The sequence below is a fragment of the Equus caballus genome, chromosome 16, assembly GCF_041296265.1.
Source record: "Equus caballus isolate H_3958 breed thoroughbred chromosome 16, TB-T2T, whole genome shotgun sequence".
NCBI lineage: Eukaryota > Metazoa > Chordata > Mammalia > Perissodactyla > Equidae > Equus > Equus caballus.
Window position 1 is genome coordinate 94,878,161 of NC_091699.1, and position 19,877 is coordinate 94,898,037.

The following is a 19,877-nucleotide window of genomic DNA, read 5'->3' on the forward strand; positions in this document are numbered from 1 at the left end:
TCGATCCTGCATGTGTTTCCTGAGATAAAGAACCTTAATGCGATTCACAGAATCGCTGGAAGCAAGGCAGGGCAAGATAAGAAGGCTTGAAGCTAGCTTCCTGCAGAGAAATGAGTGTTTCTAAACAAGATCAGAACAACCTCGGACCAGGCCATTTTGCTCACCTGGCTCCTCACACACGTGTGGGCTTGCCCATAGTGTGCTCTGATGTGGGTGAGGGAAGACCAGAGAGAGGATGGAAACGTTCTGTCAGTTAGAATAGGATGAATAAGTCTGGAAGTGAGACTGCTTTGCCTATTCAGTAGAAATCATCCAGAGCATCTTTTTTTAGGGAAGTATTGTTCAGTCAACTGGGATATCTCTGGATGAGATACACGGAACAAAGTTAAGCTGCGTCTCCATGTGTTTCTCTCCATGTCTCTCTCTCTGATTTTAGAAAACAATAAGACAGGGTAGAAATTGTGAAGGAACTTTGGTCAGTCATTATAAGGCAAAAACCTAGACTGAAAGACCCCTAGGAGTGAAGATGAATGTATAGATATAGAATCTCACCACCAACCTGGATGGGTAGTTTTGGGTACCGAGGACTCGCCTCACACACACGCATGCACACGCACACACACACTCTTCCTCTTCACCCAGACTCTCCCTACGTTGTGTGGAGCACAGGTGGGCATCTGACAAGGGGAGCAGGTCCAGAGGCTGGGCTGCACCATTCTGATGTCCTCTCTCTCGCTCACTCCTATTTGGAAATGGGCAACAGAGAGACTGAGGCATTGGTCCTGGAGCTAGGGGATAATGTAGGCCCCAGCTGGAGTTTTCCCCATCATGCTTTGGCAAAACAAAGAAAGCTGGTATGCAGAGAGAGAGAAGTGCATTAGAGGCCCAGGGAGAAACAGAGGCCGGAGGTACGTGGCCTTAGACACACCCCGGGAGGGGGAGAGAGGGAAGGGATGGGAAACCTTGGTCCTCCTGGCTTTCCAACTTCTGGATCTGCCCCACGGGCCTGAATGCACTTACTGTCCTAGTGTCCTAGTGTCATGGGTGATGCCATTAAGTTTAAAGTGAGTTTTTGTTTCTCATATTAAATGCTCCCTGGCCAAGATATTAAGTAAAACAGGGAGCTTTCCTTTGAGGTAAAGGGGAGAGGATGAATGGATACGGCATAAATATATTTTATGTTTTTATATATTTATGTATTTTAAAAAGGAAATAGCAAGCATATTTTGTAGGGGGCAGCTATAAAGCTTGCTAAAAAGGGGGAAAAAAATCTGAAGCGAAGAGCTTCCAGCCCAGTGTGGATGTGTGTGGCGGGATAAGATTTCACCGGTTCCATTTGCCGTGCTTCTCTGCGCCCTGTGCTCAATCCACGTCTCACCTGCCCTCCGAAAGAGACCTCTGCCCGGGCCACGTGGCTCCACATAAGCTTTGGGGAGAAGGGGGTGACTATGGCGAACTTGAAAAGTGATGTTAATTCCATAGTCGCTAGTTTAGGTGTGAGACAGAGTCAGATACAATCTTGCAGGATGCTGGAAAATTCCTAGGATGGGGGATGGGCAGGAAAGGAGAAGAGGTGCCCCTACATTAAACCTAGAATCCTTGCTGGAGTAAGGACCGTCTTCTTCCAGCACTAGAGAACAGTGGGGAAACTGAGTCTGTGCCGAGTTGTCTCATTGCCGTCCAGGGGAAGCCCAAGCTGACAGCAGGGAGCAGGTTGCCCAGCAACTGACTTGCAGGAGAGACAATGCTGTGGGCCCCAAGACCTTGCTCAGGCCTCATCTGACCCACACCTGTGGAAAGTCCCTCCTCCCATCCCTTTTCAGGAGGGAGAGAGCGGGGGATGGTGGTGGTGGTGGTGGGGGGAATGTGGCCGCAGCCTATGCACCGCCCGGGGGCACCCCCGACCTGGACAGGGTGCCAGCCTCCCTCCCGCTCTTTCAGACAGATTAAACAGCTTTACTTGGCATTATTTAATTAAGCTCACGGTTCTTAAAACCTTTTGTGAAAATTGGAACTCTGGAATAACGGTTGATTTTTTTGCAATTTATGTAGTGAAGGAATCTCATCTGATTAGTTTGAGCTTTTCACTGGCAAATTTTTAAAACTCTGTCTTTAATAATAAATTGAAGCTTTAAAAAGAAAATAAGGATGGAAAGTCTTGAGGATATCTTTTTCTGCTCTCAACCGAAGATCAAGAAAAAGGGTTTTTCTGGCTTTTTTTACATTTGCTGTCCCCCAATCTTCAGCGCCTTAGGCACGGCTAGATCCATTGTAGATGCAAGATAAAATCTGTCTGAATGGATGGAAAAGGGTTTATTAATCGTGTTTTGGGAAGAATTCTGAAGGATACCAGCATAAGCAAAAGTGTTTATTCACTCTTTAGATATTTATGCAGAAAATTCACCATCTGGTCTTCAGTTCAGCGGGCGGTGGGTCATGTGGCCAGGGGGCCATGGTGTCAGGAAGGACAGTGGCACAGAAAGCTGGGTGGTGGTGGCAGAGGGCGGCACCTCGAGAGAGACCTGGAGGGGCACGTCACTGTACGAAGCAGAGCTTCCCGGAGAAGAGGGCCTTGTGGGCGAGGCCCAGGCAGGCTGAGCTGCAGCAACAGCCAACCACCCGGACACAGTGGCCTCACCCTCGTCACACTCCCATGCAGGTCACCAAGCCTGCCTCTGCTTTGTAGCCTCGTCGTCTGGATCCCGCGACCTCCAGGGCTGCAGCGCGAGAGGAAGACAGAGCTAGAGGATTGCGTGGGATGGTCTCAGGACCAGGCCTGAAAGTGGCGTGGGTCACTTCATGCTCCATCCCATCGGTCAGACTCACTCTCGGCCCCAACTGCAAAGGAGGCTGGGGAGTGTGGCTTAGCTGTGTGTCTAAGAAGAACGTGGTAGAGAGCACAGAGCATCGGCTGGTGAGTCAGTGGGGACAGGTGACAGCAAAGGAGCAGGGCCAAGAGAGCACCCACGTGGCAGCAAGTAAGTGTACACACCAGCTTCTCTCGGGGTCTCTGGCCTGGGGTATGCAACAGACACTATCCTTCTCTGTGTTAAGACACACTCTTTATTATACTCGGCTAAATGGAAGGATATCAATTTAAGTGACATCAGTGAGCTGTGGCATCCTGGAATTCATACTCTGAACTGGATGAGATGCACTTTTTTGCACAGGTCAAGTCCACGACAAACTGGAACCCGAGGAGACTGCGACGACAGGGTGAGCACTAAGGGTGCGTGTTTCTGGTGAGGCATGGGCTCCAACCATGCGAGGGGCCCAGGCCACCTCCTCCATGCACCGCCTCACAAACCAGACAGGGGAGCGAGGGCACAAAGGCTCCTGGGAGCTCCCAGTCTCTCACTCTCCTTCAGAATTAGACCCACAGCCCTCGGGGAGGATGAGGGACACATCTACCTGGTAACTCATTCTGTTCACGTTCAGAGCGGGTGGAAATCCCTCAGACCAAGATCCTGGCAAAGAAACACAGTCGGTGAAGCATTTGCCTTTTCATTGCTGCGTGGCCGTCGCAGCACTGCAGCTATCCCCCAGGGGTCTCCACAGCCACGGTCTGCCACTGTCCCTTAGGCCCTGCAGGGGACACTCTGGAGATTTCTGACTTGGGCTCATTCGGGTTTTCCAAATAAGACAGCGAGTCCCAGCTCTGGGCGTGACACCGCAGGTCTCTGGTTATCTAAGGGTGTGGGGAGTCACCAGGGCTGTAAATTGAAGTATTCGTTTACTGAGTTTACATCAGCATTTTTATGAGCAGGAGGATGTTTCTCCAGGTGGCATTTCATCCCAGAAGCCAGGGCCCCCGGCTTGCCCAGTCTTTCTCTCTGCCCTTTAGTTTCAAGGAGCAGGTCCTTTTTCTCTAAACTGACCAGCATTGCTCTGTCCTTTGTCACTTGGAGGAGGGGCTTACCTGCTGAACCAGCCATCTGCCCTGCGCGGGGAAGGATTGCTATGTTCAAGGGGGTTGGGAATCGGGGTGTGACCAGATCAGACACTGAGCCCCCAAATATTGCAATAGAAGGGTCAGGGACGGCCGGCAGTTAGGAGAACCGGGCGGCCGGCCGGGCTGGTCTTGAAGCAGCATTTCTGTAACAGCCACCTTTTTACCTATAGCACTGATCTTCTGGGAAGGGCAGAGGTTGAGGGAAATTGAGAGAGCTCGGAGCTCCCCGCTCCCCACCTTGCTTCTCGCTCAGGTTTCCATAGGTAAATGGTGAGCACTGACATTTATTCTAACGGCCAGCCGCGCTTCCCTGCAAGCTGGCGCGCCCTAGCGCGGCCTCTGTGACCCCCTCCTCCCTCCACCAGAGGTGGGAGGGGCAGCAGCTGCCGCCCGCCTCTCTCCCTGAAAAGGGGTGGAGGAAGAGGGGAGGAATTGCCCCAGGATTGTGTGATGTGTGAGCCAGCAGCCTAACTGATCAGCCTTGAGTGCGCATAAAGTGGCGTGAGAGCAGCTGCTCTGGAGGAGCGCGCCGGACCCCGAGAGCAGACGGGCTGTGTAAACTGTAGAGTGCGCTCGCAGCGGCAGGAGGCCTCCCCCGCTCCTCCTGACCGCCCGCCTGCACCTGCCTGGCCCCGCAGCTTCCTCCCACCGCGCGGCCGCGGGGTCCGAGCGCTCGGGCCGGCCGGCTCTCCAGCCTCCTGCCCTCCTCCCCGCATCATCCGCGCGGCGTCCCGGACGAGGGTGTCCGCGCTCCTGGAAACGAACCCACGGTGGCCGCGTTTGCAGCCCCAGAGCCAGCAGGGGGCCCCCGTCCCCGCGAGCTGTGAGCCTGCTGGCCGCCCCCGGGGAGGGAGCTCGGACACGCGTGCTGGACGTCGTTCCCAGGGCCTTTGCTGCCCACAGAGCCGGCCGCAGGGGAAGGTCCTGGCCACATCCTTCTTCCCGGGCTCCGCACGCTTCGTCTGGGAGAAGCGAGGGAGAGACTCCCGGGCTGGTCCGCGGCCGGTGCATCTGCTTGTTTGGGGCGCGACCCCCCGTGCGGGCCCCGCCGCCTCGGTCTGTCCCGTCCCGGGGCCTCGTTGGTTGCCCGGAGGTTCTCACAGGGTCCAGCTGCTGCTCCCGGTTTTCTCTTTTTACAGAACAGAGACTTGCTTTCTCAAGAAGAAAGCTTGGTGTTAAAAGTTTTTCAAACCTCTGAGGGGAGAGAGAGACACAGAGAGACAGAGAGGTCAGTGAGAGGGTGGGGACCTGGCCTTCAGGGTCTCAGGCCAGTTACCCACAGCAGATGGTCCTTGCGATTCCCGCCCTCTCCTCTGTGCTTCTGGGTTTAACCATTTCGTGAAGACTTCCAGAACCGGGCTCCACTAGCCCGCTACGCAAACGAGCATCCCCTTCATCACTAGGCTGACCTGTGGCCTTCCGGGAAGTCTCCAGGTGTGTTTCCTGAATGCAGGTGAGGGACCAGCGTCTGGAAACTCAGGGTGTGCTCTGATGTGGACCCGTGGGCTGCAAATGACCATCTGAGCAAGTGAGTCTCGGCTATACAAACAGTCGTTTGTTTCTTATAAATTGTTCCAAAAAGAAAACAGTATTTTTTAAAAATGAGCACTTTCAAAACCCTTGAGTGAGGCTGCGTATGGAGCGGCTGTGGCCGGGGCCCATGGTGTGTTTTCTTTCTCCTCTGCTGCTTCTCGAGCGCCTTCCTGAGGGCCCCGGGCCGAGGCTAGAGGAGGTCAGTTCCAGGCTCAGCAGTGGCCTTTGCTCAGCTGCAGACCAAGCTCATGGGTAATTCAGGAAAAAAAAATTGACTCGGGTCATGCCTTGTGCCAGCCAGACCAAAAACCAAGATGACACAGTGATACCATCGGAATCCCAGCATGTGAAATAATTTTCATAATTGGGAGTTAGTGCTCGAGACGCTAAAGTTGGAAACAACCCCAAAGAATCATTTTGCACTAAGTTTACTAGGGAGGATCATTTTTTGTGATTCCTCAGTGGTCCTAGCAATTATGTCTGTTGAAAGTACTGTGTTTCTCCTTTGCGAGGTTTGCAAATTTTGACCAACGGGCCTGGATAATAATTTTACACAAACCTTTTTAAAAAGTGCATTGATACATTTTTCGTTGCTCATTTGATGCACTATCACTTTAGGAAAGCGATTCCGGCTCTGTTTTCTGGTATCTGGGGCAACAAATGTGTGGATATATTGGAAAGAGGATTTGTTTGTATAGAAATACTTTGCCCGTGGCTTCGATCCCTCCCCGATGGAGCAGGCGTTTTGCACTTTGGTGTCTCTGTGGAGCAGCAGTTTGTCCATTCTAGTCAACTGCCTTGACTGCCCGGGCAAAGCCGTTTCCCAGCGGGTAAGACGGCCTCCCAGAGCTTCCTTCCACTCCACCGACTTACCAGCCTGTAGCCTTCGTACATCATTTGTCAGCGTGACCACAGAGGGTTTGGGGCTTTAATTTGTGCATCTAAAAGGACGGGCAAAATTACCCATCTCCAAGGACCAAAGCAAGTCCACTCCCTTACTTGCAAAATTAGAGAAATGTCTGCTTTCAGTACATCAGATCTGCGGCCACGTTAGTTGTCTCTGTGTCTTTAGGTTTTGCAAAAGGGAACTGAAATCCAGCAAGTCGTATTAGGAGCCCGTTCAAAAAATGAACAAAAAAGCAAATGAAAACAACCCAGAAGGAGGTGCTGTACTTTTCACTCTGCGTTTTGTAGGCATAAGTCCCTTCTTTATAATTTGCAATCTTTTCTGAGAGGTGGTGGATTTTCAGTTCAGAGGCAAACAATATCATGACGAGACAGCCGCAGGAGCCTGCAACAGAGGAACAAACAAGATGTCGGGCAAATATTTCCTGACTGCAAGGGGCACAGAAGAGGGTCAGTGTGCAACCAAAGAAAGCCTTCTACCGTCATCCTCATTTGCATTCTTCTGCAAAAATATATCATTTCCAATTCATTGTCATGAGCCTGATTCTCCAGCCAATGGGTGGTAGTGCCTGGGTGAGAAGATTTCGGAGGGGGCGGGTTGGGTAGAATGAGCTGATCTCACAGGGACTGAGAGACGATCCCCTTTGCGTGAGGAGAAGCTGGATTGCTGGGCACCTTGAAAGCACCATGGTGGAATCAGGCCACAAAGCCGCCGCTGCTGTGATGTGGCTTCAAGAGAACCAATTTCTCTGAACTTCACAGCCTTGCAGGATAAATGCCAGTCATCTGGCCCCTGTGAAAGGGCTTAGGGCTCCCTTCAAAAGGATTGCCATGACTGCCCCCTCCTCCAGCTCCCACCTGGCCACAGCTGCCCAGAGGAGTCCCTGAGCCGAGGGAGCCACGGGGAAGGTGTAGACGCAGCACCTACCTGTTCTCCTTGTTTGTAACAGGACTCGGGATTTTCACCTGGGCACGCGGCTGCCTTGAATAATGGCTACATCGTTTTGCTGAAAGTGGCAGGGATGTAGGGGCAGGAAAATTTCCTTGAAGGATGTGTGTTTTAGGGGCCTGCCCTTTCTTTCCCCATTCCTCCTCCCTGGCGCTGAAATATGGATGCGATGGCTGGAGCTCCAGCTGACATTCTGGACCAGGTGGCCTCAGAAATGGAAGCCATGAACTATGGAAAAACAAGAAAGAAGGAGTCTGGATCCCAGACACGTGGAGCCACCAGGCCAGCCCTGGACTTCAACCTCCAGGTTTTAACGTGAGAGAAAAATAAACACCAGTTTTGTTTAATCCACTGTTATTATTTTTTCCCTATTTATCACTCATTTATAGGCTAATTGTAACTGGTGCAGTGTGGTTTGGGTGAGATCTCTGTGGGACAGGAGCACTCCAAGCTGAGTGATATGAGGCTTTGTGAAATTAGGCGATTTTAATCTCCAAGTCTCAATTTCCTTGTCTGTAAAATGTGGATGATAGAGACGATGCATGATTAGCATTTCGCTAATTAGAATTCACACATATAAATGCTTACTAATTGGTAGCTATTCCACTGGTTTTTATGTCTTCCTTTCTTCTTGAAAGTCCTTACCATAACCCCTTACCCACCTCCTCATCCCGAGAAAACCTGACTCCTTCAGGGAGGCAACCCCAGGAATGCGTGACAGCACCTGTTCCATGAATACCCTCCCATTAGGTTTATGACGCCCGTAGAAGGGGTTCGTGCTTTTTGTTCTTTAGTTACAGTTAATTCAAATACCTGGCAGCAGCAACATAGTGGCTTGAGTTCCCATTCGTTAATTCACTCATTCATGTATTCAATTAGACCATTACATGCAAAGCACGGGGATTGGGGAGATTTACACATTAAACAACATGCATATGGTTTCTGCTCTAGCAGAGTCTAACCGGGCAGGGAACATGTATAAAACAATTATTAACCAATCCCAGTGAGTGCAACGGTGAGCAGGCGCGGACAGCTGCTGCTGAGAACGGGCAGCATCCAGGAAGGTTCCCGGGAGGAAGCTGCAGGAAAAGTTAGTGGAACAAAGGGAGGCCGGACTGGATGGGGAGAGCGTTCTAGACACGTGGAGAGACAGTGCGAAGGACGCCTCATTCCTTTGCGAGACCGAGTTCAGATGGGGTGGACCTAGAGACTGGAGCCTGCAAGAGGGGGAGCAGGAAGGGCCACGTCACATTTTTTCTATTAGAATTCCATCCCATCAGCTTCATCATCATCCTAATACCCCCCCCCCAAATAATCAAATGATATAATTTTCTTGAAACTTCCCTTCCCACCAGCCTCAGAGCAGTGGTTGAGAATGTTCCTTTGTAAAATTTGTCAGCCTATTTTTGCATTCTGAGCTTAAAACCAGAGCTCTCCCCTGGCAAAACCGTATTATTCCATTATTGTCACATCCAACAAAAAAGCCGCAGTGCTGTTTTCTCTTTATCTTTTATCTGAAAATTGTGGAGAAAATGCCATTGCTTTAACCAGAGAGCCTTCTTTGTCGCAGGAGCTGGTGAATTTCCGACAGAAGCGAAACACTGTATTTCCTTGGCGCTTGAAAGGAAAATTCCAGCGCTGGTTTCCTTTTCAAGTTGTTAAATATTTTAAAGGTGCCACTTTGTTAAGGAGACAGCATGCAGCGAGCCTGCGTTTGCAGCCTGGAGGTGAAAGGCACTCGGGGCACCCGCAGCTTGGCCACAGCACATGGTGGAGTAGTTGTCAGAGTCAGAGCACAGAAACCCAGCCTGAGTCTCTGCCAACCCCTCAGCGACTGCTAATAGATGTGGAGGGAAACAATTTGCTGTGAAGTTAGGCTAATTTTGCTTTTCTCTGTTGATGGCTTTGAAAGAGACATGGGATCAAGGAAAACTACTTATGACTTATGGACCAACAAAATCACATGAAGAGTCTCTCTTTGTGGCCCGGCTGCTGGGACATGGAGAGAAGTGTGTAAGGAATGTGAGCAATGGTGAGAACAGGGCTTTGCAGTTTCCAGCATGACCCTTAGACTCCAGCAAGGGAGGTCCTGCTATGGGCCCCACATGTAGAGGGTCCTGCTCTCTCTCTCCTGGAGAGATCCCCCCCCACCCCCACACACACGCACAGGGGGAGGAATCCTTGAAGTCAGCGGGATGGGCCCATCTGGAGTCCCTGACACACATTCTAGACCGTACTCCTGGGACCCGGGAATTCCCTCCCCCAACAACCCTGAGTGCGTTTCCAGGGCTGGCGTGGGCACCTCCCCTGGCTCAGCCCTCCAGAGGTGGACTCTGGCTGAGGCCCAGCCCTGAGGCCTGAGGGTGGCCAAGGAGCAGCTGTTTCGGGGGCATGATCGGAGCTCAGATACACAGTACAGTGTCCACATGCACACACTGGGACCTTTATGGTGTGGCTGGAATCAGGCATGGGCAGAGAAGTGGACAGACAGGGGCCAGCTCTCCTCCCATCACCACATTCAGGCACAGAATTCCCAGGCCTCAAGAATTCCAAACTTGAGGGGCAGGCCCGTGGCAGAGTGGTTCACTGGGGCAGCCCAGGGTTCACTGGTTCAGATCCTGGGTGTGGACGTCGCACTGCTCATCAGGCCATGCTGTGGCAGTGTCCCACATAGAAGAACTAGAAGGACCTACAACTAAGATATACAATTATGTACTGGGGCTTTGGGAAGGAAAAAAAAGCAAAAAGGGGAAAAAAATGGGCTCAGGGCCAATCTTCTTTACCAAAAAAAGCATTAAAAAAAAAGAATTCTAAATTTGAATCTGGCCTTCCAGCTCCTGATGGAGAGATGTTTGTCAAGGTGAACAGATAGAACACGTGTCTTGAATAGTTTATAACATTGACGTGTTTAGACACCCGGTATGTGGGCTGTCATTCACACTCCACCCACGGCTTCACGAATGTCAGCGTCAGGCCTGCACGCTGCCCTCTTCCTTTCCCCAGTTGCCCACGTACACCAGGAGCCATTTGGACAGATTGCCCACGTGTCTGTCCCTCTGACCCACCCCGCTGCTGCTCACCAGAAAGGTTAGAGTCAGCTAGGACTTGGGAAAACCTGCCAAGCCTGGCTCAAGCTCAAGTCTGGAATGCAACCAGGCACCGGCCCCAGGGTCTGCGGCCCAGGGTCTGCCTCAAAGACCAGCTACTCTCCTTTCACCAGTTTGATTTCCCACCATCTGGCTGGCACTGCCGTGGGTTTTTTTCTTTTAATGACTTTGATTACTGAGTTAATTTCTGACTGAATAGGATAGCTGAGTTATGAGCTGTCACGCTGTGAATTATCAGTCAATTAACAAACATTTGTAATGCGTAGACACTGCACCTCGTGACTCTCCTCGGGCAGCTGTGGCGCCTCTCGCCTCAGTCCTTACAGCATAGGGAATGAGCTAGAAGCCAGCAAGAAGCTGCTTCTTCACCCCTGGCTGTCCCCGAGGGGGAGGACCCTTTTATGGGTGGGCTCTTCTTGCCAGGATAAATCTGTGGGAGTCCAGGTACCATGCGTTTCCATAGAAATGTGTCCTCAAAGGTGGAAAAAAACCTCTGAAATATTCTCCTATTATCATTAAGGCTGTGTTTTGGGAAATAATAAATTAGAATTTCAATTCCGTGTAGAGTAATGGCCAACATTTCCAGAAAGCGAACACATCATCTTTAAAGCCCCTCATAGATGACAAATATGAGAGGCAGCCCATTTCTTCTGCAGAATGATAAGGTGATAATTTCCTTCTGTAAGGAGTGCTGCGAGATGATAAATGGGGGTGGGAAAGCCACAACTTTGCAGGTGTAGATGTGAATTTTCTCTGAAATTATGCAATCTCACTAGAAAGTCGATTACTAAAGGTCAGGTCGCCGGCAATGACTTCTTCCCCAGATGGGAGCAGTTCTGGCTCCATATTGCTCTAGAAACCAGTGCTACCATCTAGAAAAGGGGGAGGAGAAACAAAGCAAGTTAATACCTAAGAGTAGACTCTGCGGTCCTGATGGAGAGCATCTCAAAGAGCAGGGGTGGCTGAAGGAACGCCGCCCGCTGGGGTCGGCGATCTTTCCTCACCTTCTGCTAAGGTGAGTTGAAGGGTCACATCTAACTTCAGTTTTCCGAATGTCGTGTTAGTGAGAAGGATGATTTGTGTAAAGAAGAAATTGTCTGAAAGCACAATTTTTTTCCAATTTGAATTGATTTCCAGAAAACGAGAATGTCATTTGTGACCAGGAAGCGTGCAGAGCCACTTTTGTTTCATTCGTTTGCTCAGCAAATATTTATCGGGTGATTCCTGCGCTTTTCTGGGCACAGGGGACACAGCACCGAGCAGAATCCCTGTCTGCGCGCAGCCCTCAGCGGTGGGGGCCCTGGAGAGAGACCGTAAGGAGAGAAGTAACCACATTCATCGTCATGTTCATCAGAGAGCAACGTGCACTAAGGAGAATACAGCCGGGAAGCAGGCTGGCAGGGGCCTCAGAGAGGAGACAGCCTCTTAGTGCCCCTTGAAGGAAGTCAGGGAGTCAGGGTGTGAGAAGGCAGATCTTTGAGGGGAAAAGCATTTCGGGCTGAGGGAACAGCAAGTGCAAAGGAGGCAGGTGGTTTGAGCAGAGAGAGGAAGCGAGCCGGGCAGAGAGGAGTGGGAGGTGAGCCATGGGGGTGGTTTCTGGGGTCAGAGGGGTGGGTACCTCAAGCGGTGCTTTGGGCGTCATAGCAAGGACTTGCACTTCGACTCTAAATGAAACACAAGGGAAGACACATGGGCACATTCTGAACTGGACAGGAGGCTCTTTGTACCTGTGGTAAACAAAATTGAGCGTCTCCTTGCACAAGGTCATGGCTGGGCCCTGCGCAAATGAGTTAAACAGTCCTTCTCAGGCATCCTCGACGTGAGTAGCCTGGAGTGCATCTCTTATTCCACCTCTGTTCCTTCAGCTGCTGCCAGCCTATCAAAACAAAAGTCCTTGTCCATCGCTATCATGGGCTGGCTAATATTACTTCTCTTTTCCTTCCATGGCCTCCTTTCTAAAGTCTATGCTCAGAAACTAGTAGAATATTTTCCTTGTTGACTTTTCCCACCACCAATCCTATCCTTCCTGGGCTCTGTGGCTGTGAGGCTGGACATCCCTGGATCTCCTTCTAGGACTCTGAACAACAGCTCCTCCATAAAGACTGAAGAGGAAACAAGACACAGACAGCTGTCACCGGCACTTGCAGAATAATATGCCCCAGACATGTCACAGAGGCGGGAGATTGCTAAGACCGAAACTGATCGCTAACATAAGCATTCCTCTATTTTTGTACTGTGCTTTGTTTCCCTGTCTTCACGTTCCTTCTATGACTGCGCTAGTTTACATTCCATGCCATAGTATGGATGTATGATCATATGTAATGATCAGAATCAATTAGGCCCCAATTGGGAGCATCCTCCTTCTAAAGAAAGGCAGTCATTTTATTTGTATGCCTTGCTTGAGTAACTCATAACGTGATGCTGTATGTAAGAGAAGACATAACAAATACAATTTGCGATAAGTCCACATTTTGGAGGCTTTCATCACTTCCAACTGGCCTGAACCAATGTGCTTATGTCATCCTCACAGAATACTCACTGAACTAGCTAGGAGGCCATTTGTCCATGGCGAGTCTTCCACCCAGCCTCCTCTCTTTTACGTGCAGATCTGGGACTCTGCCATCAACTAGGAACCTTCTAGAAGGGAATATAGGAAGGCCTACGCTCATACATCAATGCTCCAGTGTGAAACCGGGAGTCCAGTTGCTTCTCTGCTCAGCGCCCTCTCTTTCTCCACCTTCTTAATTTGTGTACCTCTCTCTCTCTGCTACTGTATTAGAAACCCTGAGGGAAGTTTTCACCCCGTTTTCTCCATTCTGCCTTCCCCTGCCACCTGCTCTCCCCTCCCATTTACTCTTTCGCAAAGCTCACTGTCACCAGTACTCTTGAAACGGCCCCTCCTCGTAGCCTCTGGGACACCACCGTCTCCTGGTTTTCCTCCCTCCTCTCTGGACACACCGAGTCAGTGTCCTTTGCTGCCTCCTCCTCAGCCCCAAAATGACCTGATGACGTCCTTCAGGGATTGGTCCTAGGCCAATTTTTCTCTATCTACATCCTCTCCCTAGATGATCTCATCCATTTTCATTGCTTTAAATAATATCTATATCCTGACAACTCCTAAATTTATGTCTTTCGTCTAGACCTCTTCTCTGAGCTCCAGACTCATATATCCTACTGTCTGCTTGACATCTCCACTTGGACATCTCACGGGATCTCAAACTTGACATGCCCCAAATAGAACATTGATTTCCGGTGCTAAGCTTCTCTCTTCACCTCTTTTTTGCCCTAAACTCTAAGTTTGTTCCTCCCCTTGTCTTATTCATCTTGGTTAATGCCACCACTACCTAATTGCTTAAACTACCTGCAAAACATTTTGGATCTACTTTCAAAGTCTTTTTAGAATCCATTCATTTCTCTCCATCAGCAATGCAACAGCCTAGTTTTTTACCAGACATTGTTTAAAAGGTAAATCAGCTGTCTGACACCTTTTTAAAGCCTTTCCCTAGCTTCTCATTGCATTTAGAATCAATTCTGAAAGACTTACTGTGGCTCCTGAGGTCTGACATTAACTGGCCTCGACTGATCTCTCTAATGTAGTTTTTTCCTGCCATTCCCCTCACTGCCCACCTCCAGCCGCATGGGCCTTCTTTCCGTTCTGACAGCAAGCCGCGCTCTTTCCCTGGAGTCTCCCTGTGCTTTCTCCTCTCCTCTCCTTGGTGTCTGTAGAACTCGGCTGCCGGGAGTAGCCTTCGCTGACACCACACTGAAGCCCCCTCTCCCCTTCCCCTTCATTCTCGCCCACCGTGGCCTGCTTATCACTCTTACTGCAGTTAGCGTGATCTTTAGTTACTTACGTCCAGTTTTGTTCAACTCTCCCACTGGATAGCAGGCTCCGCTAAAGCGGACTCTGGGCCTGACTGATGTCACCAGAGCTGCTATGGTGGCAGGCACGGGGTGGCGCTCAGTCAGCTTGTGGAAGGAACGAAAGGGGTGCGCCTGCGTCAGTGGGTCTCAATGCTGGCCACACATCAGAATTACCCAAAAGAGCTTCAAAAGAATACCAGTGGCCAGGTCCCTCCCAGAGACTCCGATTTGATGAGTGTGGTGAGGGGCCTGGTTTTGGTACGTTTAGAAAGCTCTTCCGGTGATTCCAAGGGACAGTCTGGGAAGAGAATGACTGTCCAAGATGAACTACGGGGACTGTTCAGGTGTTACTGAAATCCTAACTTGGGGAAAGATTTCTCAGACCTCGTTTATAATTGACAAGATGAAAAAGAGCTAATTAACTGACTTGCATGGGTTTCATGGAACAAAGGGAGTGGTCAGAAATGGGACAAGAAGAAGGCTGAGGAACACGATGAGCCAAACTGGAGGCCATGAGAAGCAGAAGGAACGTCCATTCCCTGAGGGCCACAGGACATTAGGCCATGGCATGAGCAGCTATGGGGAATGACCCCACTGGGGGCCTAATCCGAAGGTTTGTTCCCTTTCCTTGTCTGTCTCCAGGGTCTGGCACGTGCCCCATCAGGAGACATCAGGAGATGCTCCTGGCGTTGTTACCCTGGGCAGTGTGGAGGTCCCGGTAGTCAACCAGGAAGACTGCTCTCCCTTCCCTTCTGCCCCGTCCTCATGCCTCAGGAGGCCAAGCCTTGGGGTCCCCCAAGCAGGGAAGTAGACACTTGAAGAAATGGCCCTGGAATGATCCGCACCAGGAAAGGGGGAATCTTGGGAACCCCAGGGGTGAGTGGGAGGAAGAGAAAGGGGGTCGAAGGAGGAAAGAGCTTTCTCGCTGACTTGCGGGAGGTCAGCTGGGCAGAGAGGCAGCAGAGGGAACTCGGGGTAAGAGAGCTGCCCCCGGGGTCTTAGTGGAATGTGACTCACGCTGGGCTGAGGACCTCCTGACCCAGGCTCTGGCCTCGAGTGTGTGGCTTACTGGCTCACAGCTAGAGTGTTTGTGACAAGGTCTGTGACCCCTGACCCACCCACAATCGGGCTTCAGAGCTGGAGTCCCCACAAATATTGCTGCTTCAGAGAAACACTGGCAAACTCCAGGCCCTCTGATACTGCAGGTAGATTGAAGGGGATGAGGTGTCTGCGATTCCAGAGTGACCTGATTGCCCCAGAGGTCACAAACCATGAGTCTATCTGACCCTCAAACAGGTTTTGTTGTCATGCAGTTTTTAAAAAGTTATTGAGAATTTTGGTATTTAAAAATTTTGGATTTGGGGCCTTAAAAAAAACCGAATAACCTGGAAACACTGCAAGACGCAGATCTGGAGCTGGCTCCTTCTCCCCCCTGCCCTCCTTCCCTCACCCACAGGCCTTCATTGAGCACCCCCTTTTGCAACCAGTTCAAAGGTGAAGGAGGCATAGTGTGAGCACGGGTCTGCACCCGCATACATCTGCGTGCTCAGCTTTTCCTCGCATTAGCCTTGGCCGAAGGCCGAGATAAGCTCCGGGACTTGGATTAAATTCTGCATTCTCTGAGTCATCTTGCTTTTCAAATACCGTTAGTTTCGTCGTCCGTTAGAACTGTCAAATAATTTGTCTTCCAAATAGGCGGCTGTGAGTTGCATTCAGAAGCCAGAGTGCGAGACGGCTGTGTCAGTTAGGAAGCTGTTGTGTTTCGGCTTCAACCAGCTTTTCTTTTCTCTGCTTTGTGATGCTGGGTCAAGACTCCCCAGACTCTCGTTCTGCCTTGTCAGCTGCTTCCCCTCAGGCTCTGCCAAGAGCGAGCCCCAGAGAGGCGGGGGCAGGCCCCGGGGAGGGTCTGCTCCTCCCACTTTGCCGCGGGCATCGGGCATCGTGCTTCTCCCACAGCAGCAGGTGGGGCGTTGTTCCCAGGCCCTTTCCACAAGCCCCAGCCGCCTTGTGGTGTCCTGCTGTCCCGCGACAGTTCCATCTCCTCCAGGTGCAGTGCCACCTCCTCAAAGGTCTGGCAACTCCAAACTCTTCCCTCGGTCCTCGAAGCCCTGGGGAAGGTAGCCGCTCTCTGAGATCACCATCTTGGAGTTGCTGCGGGGTCTCCTCGTTTGTTTGGTCCTCCAACACCTGCTGAATCGATTCCCTGTGGCTCCGGCTCTCAAACTGGAGCTTGCATCAGAATCACCTGGAAGCCGTGTTGAAAGACAGTTTGCAGGTCCACCCAGAGAGTTTCTGCTTTAGTGGGTCCGGGGTGAGGCCGGAGGATCTGTCTCCCATCAAGGTCCCAGGTGGTGCAGGTGCTGCCGGTCTGGGGACCTCGCTTTAAGAGCTGCTGCTGAACACAATATTCCTTCTGTTAAGTAGTGTGTCTTCTGTCTACAAGTGGGCCCCCGATGGATTCAAGAGCCTTCATGGAAACAGCACACAGCGCAGATCCACCAGTTTGGTTTGGTATGTTGGGTTGGCGGAAGTAATCCCACCGTCAACCTGGACCTCCCCGTGAGATGAATTGCTGTCGCCGTCTGTCTATCCACACCCTGCACCTCTGCTACCACTCCTGTGCCCTGACTGCAAAGCCCTTGGCCTTCCGTGACGACAGCCATCACATCTCTCTGGCTGGCGTCCCACCACCTCTCTGGGCCCACTCTGCTAATTCCATCCACTTGAATTCTATTTCTCTAACTTGCACTGTCTAAGCGACCAAGTTAACAACTCTTTCTGGGCTTTTTCAAGTCGACGAATATGTATCGAATGGTTCTCTGTGTGCAGAACCTCATGCTGGATGCTTCGCTGGAGATGCAAAGATGAGAAAGACTCTGCCCTCGTAGTGGAATCATGTCTGCACATTTGAAAACTGCATTGTTGGCTTGGGAAAGACATGGAGAAATACTCACAGAACCCCCACTAGAGAGAACCACTGGCTGGGCGGGTCATCTGATGAGCAAGCTGTAGACGGGGGAGACCCCCAGCAGCGTGCTCTGGTAACATGGATGGAGGCTATCCTGCCTTCTAAGATGGTGAGTCCCTGTTAGCCATGAGGCTCTGTTTTACACACAGGGAGCTATGCAAGTCTGTGGCCGGAGCGGAGGAGTGCGTGTGGTGGGGGATGAGGAAGGAAGGGGTGTCAAGAGAAAGAAGGGGCCTGGGCCTGGTGGCCGGCAGCCGAAGGGCGACTTCAGAGAAGGAAACAGCCTAATGCGGATCTGCACCCACTGCCTGCTGGTGTGAGTTGGAATCTCTCTCATACCTCTATGAACTCATTAATAAAAGTACTTGCTTCCTGTATTGAGTCCTTTTGCAAGTTTGGAGTGGGGTGAAGTCAGAGACCTCCTAAAGAAGGACGGCGACACGTGAGTTCTGTCAATATGTTTGATTTTCTCATCTTTCTCTTTCTCCTCCTTATAAATATATCCGGAGCAGCCTGTGGTGCTGACGGATTTTACGTTCCTTTCCATCAGCCCCGGTTATTGAGCAGCACCCGTCTATTGATGAGCTGGTTCCTGGGTTTCGAGATTTCCTTGCCCAGATGCGCCTGCCATAAGGCTGCACAGAGTCCCTGCGGGCCCCAATGCGGCAACTCGTGTGGGCGCAACACTGGCCCTTTACTCTTTTTTAATGATTTTCGTTTATTTTTCTGATCATGAATAAACAAGTGCACATTACTGAGCATTTGGAAATATTACAAAGTATGAGGAAAAATGGAAATCATCCATAATTTCACTGCTCAGAGATTACTACTACCAACAGAATGAACTCTCTCTATATATGTGTATGTATGTGTGTGTATGTATTTATGCATATTGTATATAATGGAGAGATTGTATTTATATATATTCTCTCTATTTATACATATATTTAATCAAATTGGGTTCATGTTTATAAAATCCTATATACTACTTTTTTGATACAAGCATTTATCCTTTGATTACATCTTCTTCAAAAATATAACTTAATGTCAGCATTATATTCATTTGTATAGACTACCATAATGTATTGATTGGATTCCCTACTGTTGGACAGTTATATTTTCCTCCACTTTTTCTATTACAAGCAATGCTACAGAGAGCAGCCACATGTGTGTACTGTAACTTTGCATGTGGGCACCAATCTTTTGACACGTTGAAAAGCACATTTGTCTTCAGAGGTAGAATTTTGTCCTCACCTGAAATGAAACTCAGAAGATACAACCCTGGTGGGCCGTGCAGAGTTTCAAAGGGCTTTCCAAAGGCGTTGTACATGAAGAAGGCTGTCCCCACCATGGTGACAACAACGAGGATCACGGAGAAGAGAAGGACATTGACGTGGATGCTCACTGGAATCACTTTGAGCAAATCCGGGAAAACTGAAGATAAAACAAAGATGAGAAGAGATTTCATTAGCGGTCGTCTGCAAGGGTGATTTAAAAAGTTAAATCCCTCTTTTTTTAACCTCAAATATCACTAAAATCCTTCAGATGAATACATTCTCACTTACTAATTTACAAGGGATTTACGAAAAGGTTTAAACATGGGATTATTTTATAAAACTTCCAGTAAAAACTGGCAAAGGAGAGATTTGAGGGAATTTTTCTTCTGTCCTTGGTCATATGTAATTACTTAAATAAACAAGTGCTGGCTTTATAATCAAAAACTACATATTGATGACCAAACTTTTAATGACATTGCCGGGTAGTCATCTTTTTTTTTAATGTCTTAACTTGTGATGACATCTTCAGTTTGGGTTTATCTGGGAGAGTTTAAATATCAGGAGGTTTTTATATTTCCTTTCCTACAAAAAAAGTTGTTTCTAGTCTACACTAAGATTAAAGAATGGGGTATTTTCAGTCAACTTCAATATTTTGATGTAGCACAAGCTGTGGGGAAAATAATTGCTGGTGATACAGGAAATATTTTCCGTTCAGAAAACACACCAAATCTATTTCTAGATTTTGTGTTCAGGGCAAGTTTTTCTTGTTTGCAGAGGAAATGAAATACTTTATCACTGTGGGGTTTCTCTTATTTGGTGAGGCATCAGCGTGCTCGGCATCAGCAAACATGGCAAGACCACTCTGGGAAGTTTAGTTCAGTCCATTGTAGTTTTCCAAACATTTATCAAGTACTTTATTTTTTGAGCACCAACTATGTTCTAGGTGCTGGAAATAGAAAACAAGCTAGACAAGGTCCCTGTTGTCTTGCGGACTTTATAACCTGACGGGAATAGATGGACAAGCAAACAAACAAACAAGTGCAAAGCTTCCTGGCAAAGACGGCACCGTCAACTGGTTCCTCCTTTTACACACATGTCACTTCCCCTTTAAGAGGTCGAATTTGCTCCTCAGCCCCCTTGAACCTGGGCTGGCCTGTGACTGCTCTGACCTCTTGAATATGGCAGCAGAAGCACACCGTGCCAGCTCCAGGCCTAGCCGATAAGAGGACCAGCCACTTCCGTTTCTCTTGGCGGCTTGAGCCGCCCTCAGGAAGTCCGGCTACGGTGCTGGGGAGAGAGGCCACCCGAGGAGCACCTGCCC

General features: G+C 49.9%; 1 protein-coding gene across 1 annotated transcript in view; it reads right to left on the minus strand.

Annotated features, from left to right (window-relative positions):
• Positions 1-4,398: 4,398 nt before the first annotated feature.
• CLRN1 (clarin 1) overlaps positions 4,399-19,877 on the minus strand; it is a 38,178-nt gene continuing 22,699 nt past the window's right edge. Inside the window, exons 2-3 of the mRNA XM_001489624.4 lie at positions 18,534-18,713; positions 4,399-6,776 (exon numbers count right to left, since the gene is read on the minus strand). Coding sequence (XP_001489674.2) covers positions 6,511-6,776; positions 18,534-18,713 — 446 coding nt within the window. The 3' untranslated portion in view covers positions 4,399-6,510. The remainder of the gene's footprint in view (positions 6,777-18,533; positions 18,714-19,877) is intronic.